General features: G+C 38.1%; 1 protein-coding gene across 1 annotated transcript in view; it reads right to left on the reverse strand.

Annotated features, from left to right (window-relative positions):
* Positions 1-27,257, reverse strand: part of Dbx (homeobox protein Dbx) — a 43,224-nt gene that overhangs the window by 10,966 nt on the left and 5,001 nt on the right. Inside the window, exons 2-3 of the mRNA XM_033474128.2 lie at positions 23,313-23,522; positions 19,992-20,272 (exon numbers count right to left, since the gene is read on the reverse strand). Of these exons, the coding sequence (XP_033330019.2) occupies positions 19,992-20,272; positions 23,313-23,522 (491 nt within the window). The remainder of the gene's footprint in view (positions 1-19,991; positions 20,273-23,312; positions 23,523-27,257) is intronic.

Here is a 27,257-nt window from a genome sequence, read left to right on the forward strand (position 1 = left end):
CACCCCCACACCACTCTTTTCTCCCCATTCTCCTTCCGGATCTGCTAGCCGACCGTCTCTTTCCACGCCGCGCTTCTCGTTATTCTTTCTCTTTATCCGCGCCGCACACCTCTCCACCCCCTTCTCTTTTTCATTTTATTTTTCGGTGCGCCGACCAGCTCTCTCCCTTCTCCACGACCAAATACTGCTTTCTCTGTCCGACTGGGTTTTGCATCTTCGGGGAGGGGATGGCTTCTACTGTATTTTCTTTTCTTTCTGTGCGCCGCGCTGCGCTGCGCTTCTTTCTCTTTCTCCATCCGCTTTTCTCTTTTCTTTGCACGCCGGTGGTAGCTCTCTCTCTCTCTCCCTCTCTCTCCGATTTCATCACTTCAGAGGGGAGAGAGGAGATCGGAGGCTGTGCTGGTCTTTTTTTCCATATTCTGGTACTCTCCCTCTTTTTAGGAGCTCCAGAGGATGGGAACGCGAGGGGACCGAGGAGGCCGGAGGGTAAAGTGGAGGCGGAGAAAAAGGGGAGAGGGATTTTTTTCGGGGGTGAGAAGGAGGGTCGGAACCGGTCAACGCCGAAGCGAGTGGAAAACGTGAAAAAGTACGGCGCCGGGCGCGATCCTGCGGCCGAAGGGTTGCCTGATGTATGGAAAGGAAACCGGCTCTTAATGGAGGGGGTGGCAGGGTGGAAATCGGCCGCGCGGATTTATCGGCGGGCTGCGTTCTATCGGTGATGTTTTAATTGAGCCCGGTGCTTGATAAATGATAGTGTTAATCCGCTGGTCCTTGAATCTATGCCGCGCTTAATTAGCTCTTTTTAGCGGTGGCCGACCGTGTGCCAGCCTTGTTGACGCGTCTGACGTAATTACCGCTACCGACGGCTTCGACGTCAAGACACTTTCCGGATTGAATCGATTCCTACAGTTTGCCGGGGATGCAAACACGGTCCTAAACACGATCGAACTAGATAAATCGAGATCTTTTGATCTATGACCGGACGATGAGTCCATCTTTTAACACTTTGAACTTGGAGGTAATCGTGTTACTAATCACGTAAAATACATAAATAAAAGCACAAAATCTTGAATTTATTAATTCCTACAAAATTTCACAGCAATATCAAGGTTCTTACTTCAATTCAATTTTTGGTACATTACAATAAAATAATATAATGCAGTAATAATACTTTTAATACTTTAATACAATAAAATAATACTTTTGTTAATATACTAACATACTAACTGCTAGTATGTTAACAAAAGTATTATCAAACGTCAATAATGTTCTATCTGTGTCCCTCGATATCGTAAAAACTAAAGCTCCTACAAAAAAAATGCTACAGGCAAACATTTCTCCTTTTCTTGCGTTGAATTGGATTCTGGAATAAAAAGTATACCATTCCATTTCAAAACTTAGGTTTGTCCTTTGTACGTTCTCTACGCCTCCACTAATTACAAAATTATTATCACCATATTATGCGTCCTATGAAGCGCTCTCGAGCAACATTTATTTGGAACTCTTTTTTGCTATTGCTAAAGACAAACGAGTTATTCAGAGGATCCGTTTTGAATGATCCACCCTATATATAATTATTATATTGGTGGGTATATCAGAGCAAGCTTCAGAGAGAGAGAGAGAGAGAGAGAGAGAGAGAGAGAGAGAGAGAGAGAGAGAGAGAGTGCAAATGGTTAAAATTCTACTTGGAGTTTTTCCTAGTTTTATACATTGTTTATTGTATGGCACTAGAATCAGGCGACTGTCGAGGTTCGAGTTCAATTTTTAATTATTATGATTGTACCGTCCTTAGTCAAAATGTCTTATCCACTAATTTGCTACTTCTCAGGATATTTGAAAATATTTAAGACATCACGTTCTTTTTACTTTTTAAGCAAAGTTAGAATATTCTATATACCTTGCAGAGTTCCAAATGTTTTTATATATTTAAATATGATTTTTTGGATAATTTGAACAATTTGACTAAGGAGGACAGAATTGTAAAAGTGTGAAGTACAAGTGTGAAATTTTAATAATGATGAAAATGGAACAGTATGATGGAAGAAATATCTGCTTTTTATATGCTCTTTACTCGTATTATATGAATGCCATACAGATCATATATCAATTTTTCCATAAATATCATATATTAAACAATGTTGCTGTCACCTATACCACGTACCACATATTCTATGGGATAAATGAGGTTTTACGAAAATCAAACGGTTGCATGGATAACATTATTGTAGATTGTTTAGACGGTTTTCACTATTCTCATACAATACTAACAATGTATATTGAAACACTGTATTCGTATTCACACGTTAACCCCTCGAATAACAACTCTGAGGAATCATTAAAAAATACCATGCCACAATTCAAATTTCAGTTTTTAATATTTCTATTTAATAAATTGCTAAAAATTCAATTGTGGTATGACTAAAACGCAAACATTTTATTTCCTATATGCTTAAAATTTTAAAAAACCTGTAGAATGAGAATATTTTAAATTAGCAGAAATATCTACAGTCTCGAATTAGAAACAGCTTCAAAGATTAATGTTATAATAACGAGACTGCGGAGTTTTATGCAAAATAAAAACTATCTTCATTAACTTCAAGGAACAGAAAACATATAGGAGCGTATTTATTCTGTCAATATTTTTAACAAATTGAAAATAACGGACTGTACTCTTAAATCCTGAATTATTTGCATAAAGATCTTGCATCAGTTGCAAAAAACAGTAGACATGATGCAATGGATCCAAAATATATTGACGTTCCTAAATTCTTTTAATCTTTGTACTTTTGTAGATTGCTATAATTCGTTGCTCCCGTAAATGCATTTTCGGCGACGTCCAAGCAAAAGGAACTTCGTGCAGTATTTTATCGTTAGTAGAGTATTTTTCAAAAATACTACTGTATAGTACATTCAATGAAGATTAAGATTTATTATTTTATATGCTCAACGTTTGAAAAAAAGCCAAAAAAATAAATTTCCTGAAAAAGCCAAACCAGGTCATATATTAAAAATCTACTTTTCAAATCTATAAATTTGCATACTTTTAGTTTTCCCTTTATTACGAAGAAGCGAAATTATTTTCTCTATTTTCCAGTAGACTGTACAAAAATACATATTTTAGTGTTTAACCCTGACAAGCCGATAACTGTATCAATATTGGTCCAGATCATTTAAATCGTTCACTTAATTATTCAATTTTCGACTATTCGATGAAATAAATTGTTGTTACCTTAGCACCAGCGAAAAGATTAATAAGCCTGCAAGAAATACATTCAAAAATATGTTTTCAATAATTGCTAACTAAAGCTCAGAATCGTTATAAACAATAGTACAGTTGTAAAAATGATCCGTCGTCGAAGACTTATATAATAATATAATATAATAATATAACCTTGACATAACGTGCATCTACTTTTAATAAAAGTGTTAACAATCGAAAATTACGATTTTTTTAAAGAAATGGCTGCCTTTACTCTAGCAAAAAGAAAAAATCGAAGAAGGGGGAACATCCGCTGTTGTCATAAACGTAACAGTTAAGTGATACCGACGTTCGAAACGCCGTTTTCCGTGAATAAAGAATTCGCGGGATCGCGGTCACGTAAAAGAGGGGCCGCGTCCTATTTATCCGTTATAGGCCTATCAGATTTTATCGATACGAGTTCACGATCTCGCGAATGGAGGGTATGAAAGAGGTATCCGGTATCGGCGCCGGTTGCCGAACGTTTTAGTTGGGGGTTGCGATCCGCGAATTTCGAGTCCGTCTACGTGCCGATGGTACGTATAACGGGCTACAGCTGTGAGTGGCTACGACCTGGCAGTCCTGGCACGAATGGGAAGCGATATTTCCAGACGGAATGTCGTACCAGCAATACGGACGCATTCGCGCGTGATATGTGAAGATGTCTGAAGGCCGATTTAGAGGATACGTGACAAGCTGAATCCGCCGATCGGCCCGACTTCCTCAGAATCGTTTTGACGCGACGATCTGCCGTCGGTCCCTTTAAATATTGCTCGACCAGTTCCTTGGAACCTTTTCTTGGCAAAGCGAGTTGCTACAAAGAAAAGCAAAAGACTGCGAAGAGAATATTTAAACTTCTGTACAATGAAATAAATAGTTTGGGTTCAGAATTTCAGAATTTCAGAATGTTAATAGATTACTATCGTTAGAATGGGCACATTTTGATGCAACTTTTATTCCCTATAATTGACTAGAAAAGTTGATCTCGCAAAAGAATCAGCGAATATTAATAGAGGGTTTTATGCATTTAGGAGAACAGCAGGTTCATGAAACACAAAACAGTGAGGATGTTAAAAGAATTTAAGGACGTTAATATTGTTGCGAATTACTCCATTTCTCTCGCGTCGCGGCATTTTATTTACAATAAAGAATATTAACTATAACACAACTCGATACAATTATATCTTAGATCTTTCAATTTGAAATGTTGCTCGTTCGACGGTCCGATCTCGACTCTTCGATTGTCCGTTGGTAACACACTTCCGTGGCAACCCCTATCTTCTATTATTCTTTAAGGAGTTGTTCACAACAGGGCAGTTTCACATTACAGCGACTTGATTTGTACAAGTCGCCGTAACAATATATTATTATCGTTGGCATGAATACATTTTTATGTAATTTCTATTCCCCATAATTGACTTGGAGTCTTTATTATGCAGAAAAATCGGGAGTCTACTTATAAATGATGGATTTTATGCATGCAGGAGAACGACGAGTTGATGCAATTTAGACGATACATCGGTTTTTGATTTACTTCATCGAGTCTACTGTTTCTTGAAGACAATGCGAAACGATATGCCTCAGTATCATAAGCGATATCAAAGAGAGAATTCGAATAAAAGAGATCAACGATGTGTAGGCGACGTGTTAATAAGCAAAATCGTGGGCGAAGTTCGTTCGAATCGGTATTTATCTGTCGATCGCGGACAGCACATTCGCCGAAAGTGATTAAAGTTGATTCACAAAAGCATGAATCTATATGCATACCGCGGTATTGTATATTCATGGTTTCTTAGTTCGTCTGGGCGTCGGTGGGGGGTGGGACAGCGGCGGTTTCTCAAAGTAAAATCCATAATGCATGAAGGTCCACGGGCTAAGCCGAACAGCTTAAGCCGTAAGATATTGCGCGGCGTTATATTCATGTTATGCCCTGTAAGAGGCAGCCTTTGTTTTTAATATCCAGCGCAGACTGTACGCCGCGGCGAGTTTAGGGGGCGGGGGGCAACGTTATGACCAACTTCTGGGAGACTTGTTCAAGTTTGATCCATTTTGGGGTCATCCATTCCCGGAGAGAAAAGATCAACGTTGCTCCCTGAGAAGGCAGAGAAGTCGCCGGCTCACCCAATAATCGCTTTTCGTCTTGTTGGAATTTTTTTCTTAGCTGTGACACTTTTTAACACAATATTGTTCGATCAACAAAGTTGCTAAATGTACGAATTTATCATTCGCAGTACGAATGTGCACGAGACATCCGTACAAGTCCTGATGTAGTTGGATTTAGACTAATTTATAATTTATATTATATTTAATAATTTATATTATATTTAATAATTTATATTATATTATATTTATTTATATTGAACATATATACATGTAATAATTCCGTATTTGCTAAATAAATCACCTGGTTTAAAGCATTACAAATAAATAAATAAATGAAGTTCGACCATTTACAATTTTTACAATATAATAGGCTTTTTAACCTAATTTTATTTTCAACCATAATGTCTTGAAAATATCTTCTGTTGTTTCTTCTTTATAAACGACGAGATTTTCAATTCGTTGTTATTTTAAATGCATAGATTGACGTTTTCTGGTTTCGAGTTAAGTGAACTTTTTTATACTCGCTATGAAAGATTAGGATCATAGAGGGTTAAGTATATTTGTGGTTCAATGTTAAAATAGAAATGTTAGGATTTAAAACGAAATGGACAGAAAGTCATTTTTGTGACTGTGAATTATTAAGTTAGTTTCGAACGTTTTAAAATGGTCGATTGAAAATGTAGAAGTTTTCATAAAATTGTTAAATAATAATTTCACAGAATGTCACGTGAGAATGTATTCATTGAGAGAATCGGACCTTTGTTTTATCAAGAACATCAGGCGTTAACGAGACTAATCGGACGAAATTAATGACAGGGTTGTCATCGTGTCTCAGATTAATGAGGCTGCAGATGACGCAGGGCTCATAATGGATAGGTTCATAGATGCTGTGTTCAAAGAAAAAGAGGATCCGGGCAGACGATTCGATCTTCGCGTAAAGAACGAGCACAACAGCCCGTTCTTTCCCACGAAACTGACACTGACACGGTAGATAGATCGACCATTAGGCTTGCGTTTCAGGAGAATATAGAGTTTCCCGGATTCCGTCGGTCGAATCAATTTGTAGCCATTAGGGGCTGTTCCGCGCTCGAGTTTACTTTGGATAACATTTTGCTGGAACAATCGGCCTGGGTGTTCGCTCGCTGAAAGACCATCTCAGTATTTGCTCAGCAGTCAATCTTCTACCCCGATCAGAGTTGAAAATGTTCCACGATCTAAGTTGTTTGCTCCGGAATTTCGGTCCACTTATCGCCTTAGAGTTCTGCGTTCTCTTAATAACCCAAGTTCGCAACGTAACTTTATTATTGAGCACGTCAATTAACTCGTAATTATTCACGAAATCTTATTAACACGTTTTTTTACAGAGAAATTCTCCCTTCGCGAAATCAATCGTAATTATTGCTGCGATAAGTTTCGGAAGTGTTCATGCATTCATGTTTAAAAATATTTGCTCAATCTCGGAGAGAATGATGGAAAATACGCGAATTTAATAAAATATCTAGAAAAATAATTAGAGACAAATGATATTTTAGGTGTACGTTCTTAACTGTTCAAAATCATTCAAATTAGAAAAAATCATTGCAATGATAATCCAGGTTACGATATTAAACAATAGATAGATAGAATAGAATAGAAGAACAATAGAATAGAACTAATAGATTAACTATATTAGATAGGGATAAAATTAATTTAGAAACAATATTAAAGGATCTCAATATTATTTCTAATATCTACCTGAAACTTTTGGTTTTTCATAATAACAGTACAATAATGCTCCTATTCCGTCAGAAAACATAAATAATTTTCCATTGAACCAATCAATGATCAATAAAAAACTAAACGGACTAAATAATACTTGGCAAATCAACACTTTACATTCCAAAATTTATTGTAGATATAAAACGAAAAATATTGCTGCAGCGTATTCACAAATTAAAATTATACGATCGTCATATAATTAAGAATTTTCTAGTTAATCATAAATTATACATTAAACAGTAATTCCAACTTTGGGGTTGGAATTAAGTATTATATTGTATATTATATAGCTGTTGTATTATATTGGTATAATACTTATTTTCAAAACGAAATTTCACAATAAAGATACTACACAGACTAAATTATTTGATTCGGCCAAAACGTACATTTATCTATCACCATTTTACTTTCATTTTGACCAAAGTATAATGGAGACATGGGCGACCACGGCGGCCATTTTCTTCGAGCAGCATCGACAAGAGGCTATCGTTTTAATCAATTCCCCGACTGAAGATCCAGGATACACTAATCGCAATCTCGAGTGGAGCAGCTCCCTATTCTCTCCCTCTCCCTCTCTCTCTCTCTCTCTCTCTCTCTCTCTCTCTCTCTCACTCATTCACTCACTCACTCACTCACTCACTCTTCGAACGAAGACTAAATGGGCTGTCAGTCGCACCGAACAATTCTTCGCACGACCTTTATAATTCGTTAAATCTTTAACGCGTCTCGATCGCGGAGTAGCACGCCTCTCTTCTTTCGATGCCGAAGAAATGAAAAGATCGCGCGAGGGGACCGCCGCGTTTTAATTTAGCATTCTCGGCGATCGCGACGGCAGCCATTCCCCTTGGAGTATTTTAAATTAGCACGGGTATACTCGCCAATCTCTCTTTATTATAGGATAATGCCGCTCTGATCCGGGAGACGCAAAAAATTGCTCCGCGCGGGACCCTCAAAGGACAAAAGTCCTGGCAGACCTCGCTCTCGGGCGGTATTTTAAAATGTATTTGTTAATTAATTCTGTACACACCAGATTGCCAATAATGTGGCTACGCCGATTTAACTACGCGAGATGAGACCGCATCATTGTTAGTAGCGTCGCTTGTCGATTTTATGCGCTTACGGTATGCGCAGATTTTTCAAATGTAAGAAAACGTATAAATTATCAAGATCTAGTAGCGTTTCTATTTTCTTTTTGCAATAACTAATTCTTTCGTGGACGAAAGAAATGTTTCTTCGATTCTAATTTTTGTGAAATTTTGATTACGACTGAAAATCAAAACTGTTGAATCTACGTGCTGACAAATAGTTAAATTGTTCTAGATTTTCACTTTATTGGATAATTTTTACACTCCGAAGCATGACAACGCACGTTCAAATTACGAAGTACACGATTGGCTGTCATAAAATGTTTTGGACATTTACATGAAACATTGTATATTAAAAGACTAACTATGTATTACAGAAAATTATATATTAAAGAAAATTATGGAGCAACACACGTTAAATAATGCAGACGATAAGAAACTTTCTAAATTCAATTCTAGGCAATCATTGTAACTAAACTGATTACGCATTTATAATTGAAATGATCGAACACAATACAGAGCAGCGAAGGCGTCGGAAGAATTTAAAAATGTTGTCACATTACTGTCAATCTATTAAGACCACTAAAAAGAAGAGTTTTCTTTAATACCTATTTTGCGCAACCGGTGCAACAATATTTGCGCACAGATCCACGTATGAAAAATTATCCAATTGTGAGAAAACTATCCAAACATTTTGAATAATGTTGTAAGTAGTGTATACGCTTTGGTAAGGGTCCGTAAATCTGCAGTTTCGCGCGAACAACATTCTGGTTCCGGTAATAAAGGATCGCGTCTGAAAGCGAGACCGCTCTTTACATCGCGAATTAATGCCGGCGGCGTGATCCTGACAGCACTGCCAAGCTGTAAGAAGGAAAACCGTGGGGCGTCGTCGGTTTTGATTATTAAAAAGATAACAAGCCCTCGGGTCCTTCTTTACTTTTTCCTTCGCTTCCGTCAGACCGTTCGTTCGGCCGTACGTCCGCCAGACGCGCGACGCCGGGGAAACGTCTTCAGCACAAAAGTGCTCCGTTGCTCTTAATTCCGGCTAATTTAAGGTCGACGCGTTGATGTGTCCTGCCCAGGAGCGTTACCGACAGTTCTGACGGGCCGAGCCCGACCACTCAAAAAGTACCTAACAAGTATCGAGGTACATACTTAGGCCCCTTTGGAATTCCTTTTGCCGTCAACTTCCACCGCTTCGCGTACAAACTAAATCAACGTTTGACACTCGGGGACTTCGTGCCGAGGGTTCCAAGATCGATGAAGTTTCAATCGGAACGATTTCTTTTCAGTGAGATAATTACGAAAAGTATAAGGACAACAATTCGTAGCAAAAAAACTTTTTGTAACCTGTGCAGATTATATTGTTAACTGATAAAGTTTTGGGGTAAAGTAACAGACGTTGTTTTCATATAAATGAATTTGATATACAATCCCTGGTAAAAAGTACTCGAATACCTTTTAAAACTGGACGAAACAACTTGAATTTGTTTTATATGTTAACCAAGTAGTTGCGTTTGACGAATATACTCGTCATCGCCTGATTCTTGCGACACACATAGATGGGTGCTCCGAAAAGGGGGCGCCACAGCTAACTGATTAAAGGAACTAGTTTACTGTACAATGACTAAAATTCTTTTAAATTTTGTTATTCCTTGGAATGATTATCGTCTACAAAAATTCAGACTTGTTGTTTTTGTAATGCAACGTACGGTAGACAATTTTAGTGCTTGGTTTAGGGTTAAAATATCTTGTCAGCAAGAAATGTACATAAATGATCATTTTGGAAGAATCATATCGATTATATTAATCAACTAGAATCTAGAGCCATTCTATTATACAATTCTATTATCATTTGTTATGTAGACGCATCCTATCAATTAGATTAAAAAGAATGTAAAAAGAGAAACAAAAATTAAAAGAAATTAAGAATATTTATCAATATCGTGTTACATTTTTAGCAAGAAGTATTTATCGTATTCAACAAGAAGTATTTGAAAAGAAACCAAAATTTAAAAAATATTTCTCCAGCTAAATTTTATAAAGTTTAGATTTTGATTAGATTGTATCAGCTATATAGAAATTATCTTTTGTCTCGTGCCATGGTTTCTTAAAAATGGATAATTGGTTCAGATTATTAAATTGCGGAAAACAAAGATAGTATCTGTGTAAAAACGCGGTGCCATGGCGAGTCAACGTTCTCGTGTCGTTAAAGGAACCGGAAAGAACAAAGACGCGGACATGCTCGGGGAAGAGTGGAGTTCACTCACCATCACTAATTACTTTAGTCATCCCCCTTTAACCCTCGACGTCCCTCTTAAACCCACCCTCGTCATAAACTGTAGTGAAAGCTCGAACCTGAGTGAAACGGCACCTTGCCTTCTCTTCAGCTCTCCCCTCCCCCACGCTGGAATCCCTCCCTCTAGCCTATGCTACTTCTCAAAGTACAGACTACCCCTTGGAATAGCTTTATTATTATCATCCACCCGTACACCACAAGCCTTTAATTAAATCTTGGCAAAGATTCATAAAACCGGGTATGATTATAAATATGATAAAGAAGAGCGTGGAAGCGATCCAAGGATTTCGAAATTTTTCAACTTCCTGAACTTTGCGCGTTCCGCTTCGTCTAGCCGCGAATTTTTAACTTTGCAAAGTTGTATTTTTCACAAATAAATGTAATTTTCATAAAGAACAATTTTACGAAGCTTATTTTCGTGAAGGGTGATTTTATTTTGTTCAATCATTATCGAACATTACGCTATATTTAACATAAACATATAAAATCGTTTCGAGGTATTTTGTAAAAATGATAAGAGATTGACACTTCGGACGTTTTCCGAAATTTTTCGGTAATTGGCAAATATTAAACAACAGAAAAGCGGAGGTTGACGCTTTTTTGAGATTGTTAGTTCGATATTAAAAGTTCACGCGCGCGTGAACGACTGATCGAAATATCATCAAGCAACGCGAAAATTATTAATTAAACAGAGAATTGAGTTCTGCAAGTTCCATACGGCGGAACGCCATTAAATATTTATCACGAATTTCCGACTTAAGTGCAGCGAATTTAATAGAGTCGCGGTCCTCAACAATGTTGAAGAAATACTAGCACGTAGTGTGATAGAGAAATTAATATCGAAACATATATTAACAGATTTTCATTGCGCTGTTTCGGACTGTTACCGAATTTCTTGCGCGATTGTTATTAAGAGAACACAGCACGCGGAAATGTCGATATTATACAGAGATAAATTGGCCGAGATTAGGTAATTTTGGCATCTGGCGGCAGCAGTTCGGTTATTATTAAGAGAAACAGAAAATAGGAACTCCGAAGGGAAGAGAAAGCCATCATCAGACAATAATCGGTTTTATGGGTGTTTGTGTGGTGAACCGTGATATTAGATAGCAGCCAAGTGCGCGAACCACGCTCCTCAAATCGCACAACACTCAACCTGCCCTCCAACAACTTGGAAATTGTTCTTCTTTTTCCTCTCTCGGTTCTACGTGAGAACCGACCAAAAAAGAACCAATTGCCGGGTCACGGGTGTATTACGGAAGGTGACACAGTTACAGAGCGTCGCCGGCTTCCGCCGGGAATTTCAGCCAACCCATACAAGAACGCTTCATAATCCCATGCAAGCTCCACTCGCTAATTACAGACTTCTCATTAGAGTTATTACACCGCGTCACGGACCGTTTTGTCACCGGTTTCGGTCAGCGGGCAAGAATATTTCTAAAGAACGCCCAATCGCGTTGATTTATCACTGTGTTAAATAGAAACGGTCGGCGATGGTAAGACATAACTGGGCGAAACTTTACGGCTCTTTTGAATGGGTTTTTGTAGAAGAACAGTTTTATTCTTTCGTTTATTCGCTCTCTCAAGGAGGAAAGAAAATGGCGCGGTAAAGAAATTTTCTCTGTTTGATCTTTTCTAACAATTCTTAACGAAGTCTGACAAAATGTGACTCCTGATGCATTATCTTTATGACCGAAATAATAAGTACACTTTCTTGATATTTTGTAACAATTCATGAAATAATAGTTTGAGTTTTTATACGATCGACATTTTAAAACTATTGACAAAAACTGACAACAAATAATTTTTGATGCAGTTTCTTTATGACAGAAATAATAAATATTCCTTGTTTGACCTTTTTTGTAGCAATTCTTAAATTGGTTTGTGCTCTTCGACGATCTAGATCTTGAAAGCTTTGAAAGAGTCTGATAATAAATGATTCCTGATACATTTTAAATTATTTCATGCATTTATGGTTAAAATTAAATTATAATAATCATTTACAATGTGTTATTCGTTCGTTCTATTTCGTCTCGTCCTCCAAATATTCAAAACATCGAACTTACGAATATATTTTAGTTTTCCCTAAAATTGCAATTTAAGCAGCAAATTTTTACGCATGACTAACGTACACGTCATAACACAAAATATTACTATTTTTCCATAACGAGTGTACTCGTCAAAAATAGCTGGTTAAGTGTCCAAGCCGACATCTCAACCAAGTACGCAAACTAGCTCAGAAAGCAGAAGCACGAAACCCGCAGCTATCTGGAATCCAACCGAGAGCGAACCGCGTAAAATCACTGGAATCGCTAATCAGAAATCCTGCTGACCAAAAGAGCAAGAACGGAGGATGAGCCGAATAAATAGTATCACCAAAAATCCTGCTGACTGATGACACACCCCTTGTCCGTAACCGTTTTATTACGTCAGCCTGTGAAATCGGGCTTGATACGCTCGAGGCTCGACTCGTAAAAGAAGAAGAGCTCCTTGAACTCTCATGGCGGTATATAGTACCGATTGTTCCGCGAGGGAAGCGTAAAGAGAGGAGAGAGAGAGACAGAGAGAGAGAGAGAGACAGAGAGAGAGAGAGAGAGAAAGAGAGAGAGAGAGGGAGAGAGAGAGAGAGAGAAAGAGAGAGAGGCATGCCGAAGAAGTAGCGGTGAAAGAGGGAGAATCTTTTGTATGCGGATGGCGGATTCGCAAGGATCGTCAATTTACTCGCGAACTCGAAAGTACCGGTTGGTCCTGGTCCTGGGCACACGCGTCTGCCTTCCTTGTCTCTGTGTGCTGGTTCCTCTGTACGTACGCGCGCGCGGTCCTTAGATTTTCTCGTAAAACCACGGCCGGAGTGGGCCTCCACCAATGGCGGCGAAGCCATGGCGCTCGAGGTGTGAATTATACATGAGAATATATCCTTCTATACCCTTCCCGTCGCTGCGTCCCTCTCCGCCGCCGTTTCCTGGCCGATCTCCCTCTATTCGACCCTTCGCTAACCAATGGTTATCTCTTACCCTTATTTGCGCCTCATCTGCATACGACCATATGCTCGTGGCTATGCAAAATGTATCATCGTGTCGCCGCGGACACACCGAGATGCAAAGGAATTCATCGGAGGGCACCGGTTCCATCTTATTTTTCCAGCTGACGCGGCCTTCCTTTGGGGATCGTTTTAATTAAGGCCGTGCTGAAATCTCAATTATTGGCGGCGGACAACGTGTGATCCTGTTCGCACGATTTAGGACGATCACGGAGAACGAAGTCAATGAAACGAGAATATTCGCAAACTTGATTTTGCACAATTTTCGAGCGAAGCTGTACTTCGACATGTAGCAATGAGTCAATTGTCCTTAATGACAACTACAGTACGTTTTCTCCAATTTTCCTTCGGCTTGCAAATAAAAATGAATAATTTGGGAAGAGGAGATACGATTATTCGAGCCTCGCGGCTCATTTTTATAGTTACCGATTGTCAAGAATTATAAAAACGAGGTGGAAGGCTCGAATAATCGTATCTCCTCTTGCCAAATTGTCCATTTTTATTTGCAAGCTGAAGGAAAATTAGGGAGAATGTGCTATAATTCGGTAGACATTTGTACTTTTCAGTTTTACAAAAACGTTCAATGTTTGGTTTCGTTGTATGAAATCGGTAAAAATACTTTAGATAAATTTTTGAACACGATACGAATTTCCCTGATTTGTATTTTAGTTCTAGTGTTATTGATGGGTCGACTGAACTCTGTATTATGAATTTCTAGCTTCAATATTGCAATGTAGATTGCATAGGCTCGAATAATCGCATCTTCTCTTCCAAATTGTCCATTTTTGTGCACACTCTGATCGTCAATTAGGGAGAATTTACTGTAAATCGTTTCGCGTATGGATTGCCTTGGATCAAGTTGACTACGTGCGAAAATTATTTCGATAATGGATAATAATTCCGATATTGAAGGATCGTGCGATCGAGATTCTACTGGCTGCACTTCTCACTTCGCTTTTATCGACGTAAACAGCCGCAGCAGCGTTCCGTTCGTCGTAAAAACTATGATTCAAGAGCATCGTCCGTTGCTTCAGTAGCGACCGAAGTAAAACGACTCGGTGACTCGTACCATTCGCAACAGTAATTACAAGTAAAACAGTTTCGAAACGACGAAGTATGGGATCAATGGCGAGAACATCCTCGTCTCGAATTAACCAAGACCGCGCTCATTACCCAAGGAGTTACTGTTTAAACGCTTGTAGAAAACCGACGTTATAAACGCGTTACGGTTGTCGGCACGAATCGTAACAACTTCGGGAATGACTTTTTAATTACTTCCGTTAACGTCGATAATGACTTCGAAAAGCGCGAGCCCGTTCCGATGGAAACTTGGCGCGACTGCGAGATTCGGATTACTGTAATGATCTTACCAGGAATTTGCGCTAGTGGCGTTATCACGGACGTTTCTTCGGTAACAATGAGTCTTCTTAAGCGGTCGAAAGAATTATAGGCTCCCGGACTGCGGTGAAATCAATTTGCTGCGGTAAAAAGAAACTCTGGGTCCAACATTGCACTGATTTGGTAGCAACCGTACTTAATTTGATTTTAAGGTTCGAAAAGTCTCCGAGACGTCATTTTAAGGTGAAAGATCGAATGAATACATTTCTTAGTTTATTGGACAGTGAATTGCACGCGTTTATGACAAAAATCTGTAGATCAAATGCGAAACATTGGAAACATTTAAAGAATATTTTAGATAATGTTGTGTTATTTTAAATTCGTTAAAATGATTAACATGTTAAGAGCCACGCCAGTTACCCGCGACCGACACCGTACTTTTCATTCGGACTGCATCAGTCACTGACGATATATAATTTAAACAATTATATTCTTGTACATAAATAAATTTTAAATAATTTGACGACCATGAAAGGATGCATCTAACTATTACTTGTTACTAAACGAAATTTTAAGACAAAAATGAATGTATACAACTGTTCTATATTGAAACGAATGCAGACAGATTTTATTTTGCATACGCATCCGCAGTCTATTTATTAGCTCTGTGAAGAAAGTAATATTCAATTGACGTTATAAATATACAAACTCTGTTGACTTTTTAATACTATGTCAGTGAAAATATGCAGTTAGGCAGTATTTGTGAATATTACCTACATGCCTGTTTTACTAGAAATAACTACACGTCATAACTACACGTCAGATACATTAAAAGTCTTTATTGTTTCAGTAAGGTTTTGGTAGGTCTTTACAAAAAAAAGAATCTTTAATTAAGTCGACGTAACTCACAATTTTCAAGAAAACATGTGCCATGATACTTGGCTCAACCTGTATGAGGAAATGACTCAATTCTCTGCAATCTACATTGCAATATTGATGCAACAAATTCATAATCCAAAGTACAACTTGTTTCACAAATTGTCCAAGATCAGTTTTGTGAAGATTTGTAAGGTTTATTGCCTTGGTCCTTCATGATTGTCCAAATTCGTGCTCACCCTCACCCTGCATATGGAACTAATTCAATTCTACGCAATCTACATTGCAATATTGAAGCTAGAAATTCATAATCCAGAGTACAGTCGACCTATCTATAACATGATAGATTCGTTCTGTGTTGTATCGAAACCGTGTTCAACGAAACCTAGAACTAAAATACAAATCAGGAAAATCCGTATCGTGTCCAAAAATTCATCTAAAGTATTTTTAACGATTTCATACAATGAAAACAAACATTGAACATTTTTGTAAAACTGAAAAGTACAAACGTTTAAATTTGTGAATGATCAACCGTCTGCTTCTACCGAATTATAACACATTCTCCCTAATTTTCCTTCATCTTGCAAATAAAAATGGACAATTTGGGAAGAGGAGATACAATTATTCAAGCCTTTCACCTCGTTTTTGTAATTGTTGATAATCGATAACTATAAAAACGAGCCGCGAGGCTCGAATAATCGTATCTCCTCTTCCCAAATCGTCCTTTTTGGTATACAATGTGAGCGTTGATTAGGGAGAGTTTACTGTAGTCACTACCACCCCTGGCAAAAAATATTCGAGTCCCGCAAATATTTTTCCAAAGCTGTGAATTAATTTCTCTTAATATCGCAATTACTTAGAATGACAAAAAGGATAAAAAGCTCTCGTTCTCTAACGTTTTCGACCTTAATGAAACACGTGAAAATTTCAACGAACTCTCAGAAATTAAATGGTCAAATAACAATATTTATAGTCCGAGTTCAAAACGACCCAAGCTCAGCCGTTCTCTAGTATCAGTTGCTTCGTATCTAACAATTCCATCGTAAATATTGAATTCGCTCCTCTCGGTGACGTTTTAACGCGTTTTGCTCTTGTTTGCCCGATGTTTTATGATTTGGCGAGCGAAAAGGCTGAACAGACTCGGTTGCGAGAGATATCGTCGTTTCGCGTCGACGTACGTACATAGGAGAAAGAGCCGTGGCGTAGGTGTACATGGAGTTAGGAGCATATAATACCCACGGTTTGGGGTTAATCGGACGATGCCAGTTCATTAGCTGCACACGTGTACTCACACGGCCGCGCGTGTATACACGGACGTCCCGACGCCGTCGCTAGCAGACCGGCTCTGGTGCGGCGACGCTAATGAAACTAAACGATGCCCAGAAAATGGCACTGTAAGTTAGTTTCATTTGATTTCATGAGCGTAGTTCGCCGATTCCCGCCGAATTCCCGCACGGAAAACGTTTCCGACAATTGCCCCGAAAAATATATTAGCCCTGTCGACCGGAGGATTTCGCCTCTTCGAGGGAGAGCACTTTGTTTCGAACACTATGTTTCAACGACACGATAAACTTTCATTATAACAATCTGATAACGAGCTGCGCTGTATTCTTGGAAATGTTTATGATTACAGTAGGATATCGACGACGTTACAACGAACGAATAGTCTACAAGGAACGCGTGGAAATACAATAAAAGTAGAATTGATGACTCCTTTCTGTACTCTTCTTGATCATTTTTTATGAATTTACACATATGTTCTAAGTATATATAATATATATAACACATAAATATAATAAATTAAATTTATACTATGTATATTTGCATGTTTTTATATTAGTACCAAATATACAGCACAGTTATTACTAAATACAATGATTTCACACAAATTAAGACAAATTTAATATGAAAAGAAAGAGAATATACGAAATATGCAAATATACATAGTATAAATTTAATTTATAATGTTAATATATGTTACATATATATTATATACATACATATTGTAATTAATTGATATAATTAATAATAAATCCTATAATGAACGAGGTTCTAGGACGAATTCATTCGTTATATAATTTTTCACAGTATTCTTATTCTTCAGTACTCGAATTCCATTTATTATAGCGAAACTAACTGGAAACTAAAATCATCAATTCTCCTACAAATCCAGTTGTTTCATAAAAATCAACAATTACTTTTGTTGTTCAGATTGTATTTTATGATAAAAGGGGAAGGTAAATTATATTGTGTTTCGAAGTGCATAAATATTCACAGTTTAGTAAGACCAAGTTGTGCACTTGATTTACACTATCAGTTTACTAAGCACCAAAATCATACTAACATTGATAAGAATACTAACAACTGCCATCATGTCATTTTAAGAAACACTTATTTCGTTTATCATCCTTCGAGGAATCGTTGTAGATGTCACATAACACACGAAAATTCATCCAAAGCATGTCTCATCGTAAATTAAAATCAGCAAACTAATCCTAAAAAATTCTATCATCAAAGGATTAACATTTATTTTTGTGTAAACGAAATCAGCTTGTCGCGAAAGAATAAAACGAGCGACGTGACAATCAAGAAATTCGCGCGAACAGTGACAATGAAATCGTTCGAAGAGTTCGTTGAACTAATTCGTTAATTGACTATGTCAGGACAAATAAGAACAATAGACCGGTTTTCATGTTTTTCCACCTGCGACGGTTACGCTAATCTAGTTTCCGGTGTATATTCAGTTGATGTCGGTTCATTCGAGTCCCCGAGCATTAGTCTCTATCAATCCGTTGAATAGAGTCATGAGAGAGCAGCAGCGCCGTCGTCGGTTAATTAAATGCTCTCCGTTGGGAGCAGAGGGTTTCATACTTCGTTAAAGCGACAATTAGTGCCCTAATAAGGTCATTAAGCACCATATATTCTGCGGCCACCTTCTATCCCGTCTCGCACGAATTAATTCCCCGATTATGCGGGGCTATTAGCATGAATTAAATGACATAATTCAAGGTGTTAATTAAATAGAAAGTAAATTGTGAAAAAACACTTTGTGCTGGAAGCGAATGGTAAAGTTGTATTCGATCATTGCTCATTGGGAACGTTGTCAAGTATCAAGGAACAGATGCGAATGGGATTCTAGAGCGTTGAACGGTCTATGAATAAATTAGCGGTGTCTGCTAATTTGCTGATAATTACTAAACGCGAACTATGGACGGTAAAGAAGAACACGGCTAGGCTAAATTAGAAATTAATACGCTGTTAAGATCGTTTAACGAGGTATCGAGCATTACGTTAACCCTTCACACGGCTATCGGACAGCCGCTTGACCGTGACACGCATGCGCGCATTATAATACGCGAAAGATTACCTGAATGTGACATATTCGATATCATTATCTTGTATAACCATTAGAGTGGGCGATCCTAAATTAATGTTGCCAAATTGATGGACACGTTCTGCGCCCCGTGATTATAGCAACCGCAGTTCTATGGCGTAAGTCAGTGTGAGTGACGGGCATTTCTTTTGATACTGTCACTATATTGTAAATGAAATCAACGTGGACAGGTTTCAGGTGTAAAATTTCTAACAAACAAAATTTTTAAAACACTATCTTTACTGAAGGATTCGAAGGATACGTTTTAAAATTTTTGTACAACACCAATTGTACGAAAGGGGATATATAAAAAGGCAGCTTTAAAAATCTCAGCGCAGCGATATTTTGACCAAATGGGTCAAACGAAGGACACGTTTTAACAATTTAATACAGCGCTATTTCTACCAGCGGATTCAAGACGCATCTTTTAAAATCGCAATTTAAAATTATTTTCTTTTTCATTCCAACGTTTCCTACAATCATTATATAATATAATCAGTTTGGTAAAATAAGCAAAACAGACCGATTAACGAAAGTGGCTTCGATTACTCATTCGCCAGAAAAAGAGGATATTTTTATTTAACATTGGTGTACATCATAAGACCGACTTGAATGTCCCTGAATTCAAATATTTGCAATAAATATAATACTATAGACTATGAAATTTCTTGCACAGATTTTAGTGTACGAAATTTATCTGACGAGAAATTTGCTGGAAAGATTTTTTAACAAAAGAGTTAAGACAAGATAGACTCGAGACTCCAACGGAGGTACGGAGCCAAAGAAATGCCGCCAAAGTGGTACGCATTATTTCTCATTACCACGTCGCAGTCTTTTATACGAAAACACCTTTCCTGAGAAAAAGAAAGAGAATGGCTTACCTGCGAGTCCTTGAGGCCAAGTTTCTCGGCGAGCTTCTTGCGGTCGGGCTTGCTGATGTACTTTTGAAGCTGAAACCGCTTCTCAAGCCCACGCCTCTGAAGGTCAGAGAAAACTGCCCTCCGCATCATCCCTCTGCGAGGTTTGCCGCGCGCGTTCGTCGCCCATGGAAACACCAAGCCCGTGCCCGCGAAATCACCCAGGCCACCTTGAATCGCACCTGGGAACGCTGCCCCTCCCCCAGGAGCACCTGGATGATGACCTCCGGTCCCGGAACCAGCAACTGACGATCACACATGAATCTCGTTTAGAACGTTGATCTCACGAAATCGGGTCTTGCACGTTATAAATTATAAAGCGTTCATTTTTCCACAATTCCACGTGCTTTTTTACCGGAGCTTTTATGTAGACATTTTGACAGAATTCTGCACAAGATAGTCTTTTAAACGTTCCAGCGATACGTTCGCTCATTTAATTCATTGTTCAAATTAATGAACACATGAGATGGAAGAATAGCAAGAAAATTTTGCTACGGTTTGAAAATATATTTCGGATAGCACTTTATTCGGATTTTTAGCGAAGAAAATTCGTTCCTGTTTAACCTATAACCTACTTGTTGGCATCGAAGTTATTTAGCAGCCACCATTTTGTTTCTCACGAATAGCTCGGCAAAGAACCATTAACTTTTAGTAGAACATATTTCAAAGTCGATTAATGCCACATACTGGCCACCAGGATCACCATATTTAACGACCCTCCACTTCTATTAGAGCCATTCAGGGGCCAAAGTTTCTATGAACAATTCACATACATTGTAGAGTACTTGAATGAAAATGTCCATGAAACTGCGGCCAGTTCTAAATCGTCGTTAAAACGTAATCGTAATATTATACTTTTCTTGCCGACTTTCAATAATCCTTGATAATCTACACCGTTCCTCTTCGTATATGTCCCTCAGTAGAATAAATCTTAAACGTAATCAGAATTCTACCAGAATTTCTCAAGAAGCCATAACTCTATGAACATCATTCAACACGACCGCTGCTCCCACAAAATCAAAGTAGTTTAATTAATGAGACCGAAACTGCGCCAAAGTAGAATTAAGCGTCCCAAATTTTAATGATTAGACTGCAGATTTTATGCATTTACGACGGAAATAAGTAGCTGCAATTTGGAGCAGTATTAAAACAAAATTGGAGAGCATCGTTGCATTACTTTCGATCTACCAAAATTAACGAAAAGCGAAAGAAAATTTCGTAAGCCGATTTTTGTAAAATCGTGAACTGAAAAAAGATTAGCACAATTAATTAAGAAGAACAATTAATTATATTATTTCTTGTTTTTGGTTAATTGAAAATCGAATTTTTATCATCGTATTAGTCTCGCTTTTTCTTATCCAAATAACACCAAACACGGTATAATTACGATTATAATTACTCGTGCGATAGGTTCAAATCCGAAACTTCGAAACTATTAAATAAAAAAAGTATTGCATATTACTATACACACTACTACGTAAGTAGTAATAGTCTTGTAATATTATTTAAATTAATAGAACGCAAAGACTGTAACGTAATAATTAACTTCTCAACTAACGTAACAACTAACTTCTCACTATGGTATATAAAGCAGAAGCAAACCTGCAGATTTTTTATCGCCACCGTGCGTCGATCGCATGACACAATTTCTCTAATTTCGAAATTCATTTTAATCATAGCAATTGTACAAATCGAATTTGTTTAGCAGACCGCGGACCTTCGTACGCATCTGGAATTATGAAGGAAGCAAATGACGGTGGACGAATCGACGGGCCCCGGAAAAAGAACGGCGAACAACCGAAATTTATTGGTCGTATATCAAAGAGCCGAGCCACACGGCCGGTAATTGAATCAAAGTCATCTAATAACGAACGGGCAATTGAATCTCTAGATCGTATCTGCACAATATTGCCAAGCTGAGCATGACGGTATTATCTGCGCCGATGATATTTGCACGCACTTGTTGCATGCGTGCATTTTGCTTGTGGCGGTGCATGTACATAATATGGTAGTGCTTTCACTGCACTTCATATGCACTCCATGTCCCGTACGAGCCTACCTATAACAAGATATTCGATAAACCGGTGCCCTCCGTGCACGTGCCCGCGTTCATACGGTTTGGCGCCATGTGCGGAAGTTTCGGTTTTAAATGTTCATCGAGACCGTGTTTCCGCCTATCGTCCGGCTTGTTTATTAACTTTTCCCTCTGGTCCCGGACCCGAAATAATAATGACGAACATTTTCACGAAAATTACCCACCCTCCCTGCTCGAAAACCCTTCGTACCGGCGAACCTGGCCAGTTTTATATTCACTTTAACGCCTGCTCGCGACCAACTCGTGCGGACCAGTAAACAAGAATTATGCGTTTCGTAGTGGACGGTCGCAAACGTTGCCACAGCTTGCATAAAATGATACGATAGGGCCACGGTTGTCCGAACCAATCGTAAGAACGTGAACGTACGGATAATAGGATAATTTAGGTACAGTGCTAAATTATGTCCTTACTGCTTGTTTTCAGAAATTTTAAATATTTTGAATTTACATTTCAATAAAACGTTTATATTCTGTTTACACATGGGAAACGTGTTTGGATAAAACAGTGAATTCGGGTGTCAGAGGTTCGGATAATCGAGATTCCACCCTGGTATTAACAAATAAATTACGTCAATTTCGTATGTAGGTTATTTTATGATATATAGGGCTAAAGAAGAATCTTTGTTACCAAATGCTGAGCTCGTAGATGAGGGTTTTCATACGAATATCAATTTCAAGAAATTAAGGAATCGAAACAAGTTTCTTTCAGGAGTTTTACCACGATTTGATTTTTCTGTGCCACTTTTTGCCAATAAAAACTGCAATAAATGCGTAAAATCCGCGGTTTAATTCAAACAAGATACATTTGTACTCTTGTATGTTTGTAACAATGTTATCTAACAATCTTTAATAGAAACGAGAGCGTTTTGTTCTTCTTAATTAATACTGTATCTTTTAACTTCTGTGTTACATAATTTTATGTAGAAGGAAATAAGTATCGTTCACATAGTACTTCAAACAAAATCACATGTATTTACTTGGTAATTCGTTTTCTAAAATTAGTAGAACATTAGGAGTCCGAAGTTCGAGTCTCGTTTGAACGTCAACCGCGACGTCGAACAAACAATTGACACTTCAACTGTACCTTTCGACGTTTGTTGCGCGGTTCCAGAGAGAAACGAGTGTGATGGAATAACACGGTTTGTGGGTTTAATAGCTAGTTCTGTGAATGAGAATTATGCAGTACATACCAGTCAGATAAGGTCCCCTATAGAACAACTGTTGGAGCGTGTGGTGCGTGTTCGGTGGTAAATGACGCTGAGGTGGTTGATGACTCGGCCTGTGGTACGGGTGATAAGGTGCTGGTCTCGCGATGGGTTTCGCAATATTGTAATTCGCTGAATTCTGTAAATTTTGGAGGAACGCTGGTATCGCCTCTGGTGGAAGACTTTGAAAATTCTCTGCAACAGATCACAACACGGTTCGTTAATTCAAAACTCTTCCTAAACGAAGTACAAAATTTACAAGATCTCGGTTTCATCAATGTTCCAGCCTTTCGTTCCCACTCTAAACGCGACCAATGTGTATTATTTTATAACAATGACAAGATCGGATTTATTTCAACTCGATACGGCTTCTCTGACAGGATATGCTTGAATAAAGAAATTCATTTAAAAATTTCTTACGGAAACATTTTGCTATCGATAAGAAAAAGAACAGAAATCACTCATTTTGATTTTGCAGTTGTAGTGTAAACGAACAATTTAACCCTTTCAGGGGACATAACAAAAATGCTGATTATTATGGTGATTTCAAAACCAACGATTTTTATATCATAAAATCTGTATCGATACAATATTTCACTAAATTGTTCTAATTATTTCCAACGTTCTGTCGTTTCATGGTTTCTTCAAAGCGTTACTTCCTGTTTCGCTCGAGTTTCTGATGATCCGAGAAATTTAAAGATATTACCAGCGATCTTACGCTTTGTTTGAAGCTACGCAAAGAAATCATTTTCGAAGATGCTTAATTTAGTGTAAATCGGCCGCGTTTTAGGGACGAGCCACCCGTGAAAGGTACCGGATTTTCGCACGACAGAACGCTCAGATCGCTGGATTCCTTGCGATGCATAATTCGAGCTGACACCCCCGACTGAACCCTCCTCAACAGCTCCGGGCGGAGTCCGACCTCTTGTTGACGCACGCTTCAACACCTCCAGAGTAAATACTCGGATATTCGGTGCGTGAGAACACCTTGGTTATATTTAATCTTCCGTGGCTAGGAATCCGTCTACACACGTGACACGATCAACTCGAATCATTCTACGGACCCCGACGATGAATGGCGTAGCCTTTTTCGGGATCATAATAACAGCTCGGTCACTGGGCTATCAAAAGAGAAGTTCATCACTTTGGATTATTACTCCAGTAATACAAATCTTTAATGTTGCCATAATTGTACAAATGAAATCTGATCCTTGGCAAATTAATATTATTGTTTCCAAGGGCATGGTAAATATAATATTACTAGATTGCGGATCTGTATGCACTTATGATACTTGCAAGCGTGCACGATGCAAGAAATGTACTCACTGATGGAAATTAATTGTATTATTACCATTCTAAGATCACCATGAGAAACTTCCTGGTCGATTTAAAAAATTGTTCTCTTTTTTAGACATTCAGAGAATTATTAGTGTTGTAAAATTTATGTTATAACATTATTGATATTGCATTATGTATATTGTACATAATTATTGTATAATTGCATTATTTACATTGAATATAACATGATTGTATTAAAGTATGATGATTATATTATATGATTATATTCAATAATGATTATACATGTCGTAAATATTACTTATATTAGGTTCAAGAAAACAACCGACGGTTTTTTCTTATTTTTCTTAACGAATATAGTACCCTTAGGAGAACAAGTAGCAATCGAATAATTATTAATGGCGACATCAAGTTCTGAAATAGCACTAGTAATTACAGTAAGCTCGAAGTTCAAAGAGTACGTACAATTTAACTGTCTGTCCTACAAAAACGATCTCTTGTGCACTCGATGATCCGTTATCTACATCCCCCTAGCCGCATCCCCGGAACGCTCAGCCACTCAAGTGATAAACTCAAGTTAATAGGCCCACGGGGCTACGAAACTAACCAGGCAATCGTTTACACGTTGCCACAAAGAGGGTTTGACACACTCCGATAATTTTTAACATACTTTTTCTTCGTCTCCTCTCGACCACGCCCATACGACCAGGGCAGAAAGTGACGTGTTTGGAAAATACTAAAATAATGGAGGGTCTTCGGGTTTACAGGGACCAAGAAGCCAGACAGGAAGAGTAGAGAGAGAGAGAGAGAGAGAGAGAGAGAGAGTGCGAGAGAGATGGAGAATTGCCTTGCGTTCGGCCAGACAATGCTCGAACAATGGTCCATACACGAGGTCCTATTGTGTCGGTGTACCCCATAAAATACTCATCGCCTTTTATCGTTGTTTTCGTAGCCAGCCAATAAGAGGACCGACCCGGCAAGGATCGCAAGCCCTGGGCCAACTAATAACGGCTTAACCCCCAACGGAAACACTGAATGGGAATCGTTTTTTAAGCTGCTCCACCTCCTTCGACTCCCTTTTTCGCGGTGTCTCTTCTCTTTCTCTCTCTCTCTCTCTCCCTTTCTTTCTTTCTCTCGCTGGAGATTAAACCCCTGAAAGTATCCGGAACAGCGTGTTGTTACAGTTGTAGCGGTCTGCGCGGTTTTTTTCTCTTTCTCGTTTTTAATGCCCGGGCTTAAAGACCCTCCCTTATATGCCCCAGTCTGATCCAACGCGGTCGCGGGACAACATATCGGTGGTTATTCTTTGGGATTAGGGTATTTGATGCATTATTAAGTAGACACTGCTGCAGGTTTCCCCGGGAATGGGGAGTCGACCGATTTATGCGCGCCAGGAAACGACGCGTTCACCTACTGTGCCACTCTCCGACGTCGGAGACGATGCTTCCACGTTCAGTAGTGAGCGAATTGAGTATGCCAGTTCCTTTTCGCTTATGCTAATCGAAAATCGGTCGGCGTGCACGAGAGGCAGAGATCAGGATATCTTGATTCTATGACTTTTGCTGCCGTCGATGTCTTTCGTCGGGGAAATGTCTTGGAACGCTATTGGCTGGTATCCTCTGGCAACTTTTTAACAATTTGCACTTTTAGTCGTACCAAAACTGCTGACGATTATGATGATTAAAGACGTTTGTTCCATCAATTTGTTTCATCACGATATAGTCGTATATCAAGTCATGTTTAACGCTGCAACTACTAGACCAGTGAAAATGACTAGTTCTTAATTTTTTCTTTCACAATTACTGGGATTATAGATAGTTTTTATATTATTATATATTATTATATATATTATTATATATATTATTATTATATATATTATATATTATATATTATTATATATATTATTATATATATTATTATTATATATATTATATATTATTATTTATATTATAGATAGCGTTTTTATGATAGATTTGTTGATAAACTTTTTTATTACAGCATATATTGTAGTAGAAATTGTTCGAAGTTTGAATAAATCGAATTTTGTCATTGTTGTGAATCAATATACATTAGTCGCGTTTAGGGTAGTTTTAGTGCTAAATAGAGTACCTAACAAAATACATATTTTTCATTCGCAACGTTGATATAATGACCCAAAGCACTACGGTGGTTAACGGAGGTTCAACTTCGTGCTATAACGTTGACATTTCCATTAAGAGTTGTAATAACTGAAATTACAAAGTAATAACTTATCTCACTGATTCGTGCGTAATACCTACAAAATAGACCCGCCAAATTAACGCCTTATTGTCCAAATTTTTGACACTAGTACTAAAATGTTTATTTAACTCTACGTAAATTTTCTCCGATGTACATTTTCTCCGCAACGAAACGAAATATTTTTACAAAACGTTGTGGCTCCGAATGAAAATGGGCGAAAACACATGATGAATAGGCGTGCGAGTTCAAAGTCACACCAACCCTTTGTACTCGAAGCTGTTGTAACTCTCAGTCCAAAATAGTGTTTCAGACCTACAGTATATCCATTTTAGTGGATTTTATGGGTACGAAATTATGTCTTGTTAAAATGATGTTGAAACGTGATGGAACAATTTTTAGTGGCGTTTCAGGATC

This window comes from Megalopta genalis, chromosome 5, assembly GCF_051020955.1.
Source record: "Megalopta genalis isolate 19385.01 chromosome 5, iyMegGena1_principal, whole genome shotgun sequence".
NCBI classification, from domain to species: Eukaryota; Metazoa; Arthropoda; class Insecta; order Hymenoptera; family Halictidae; genus Megalopta; species Megalopta genalis.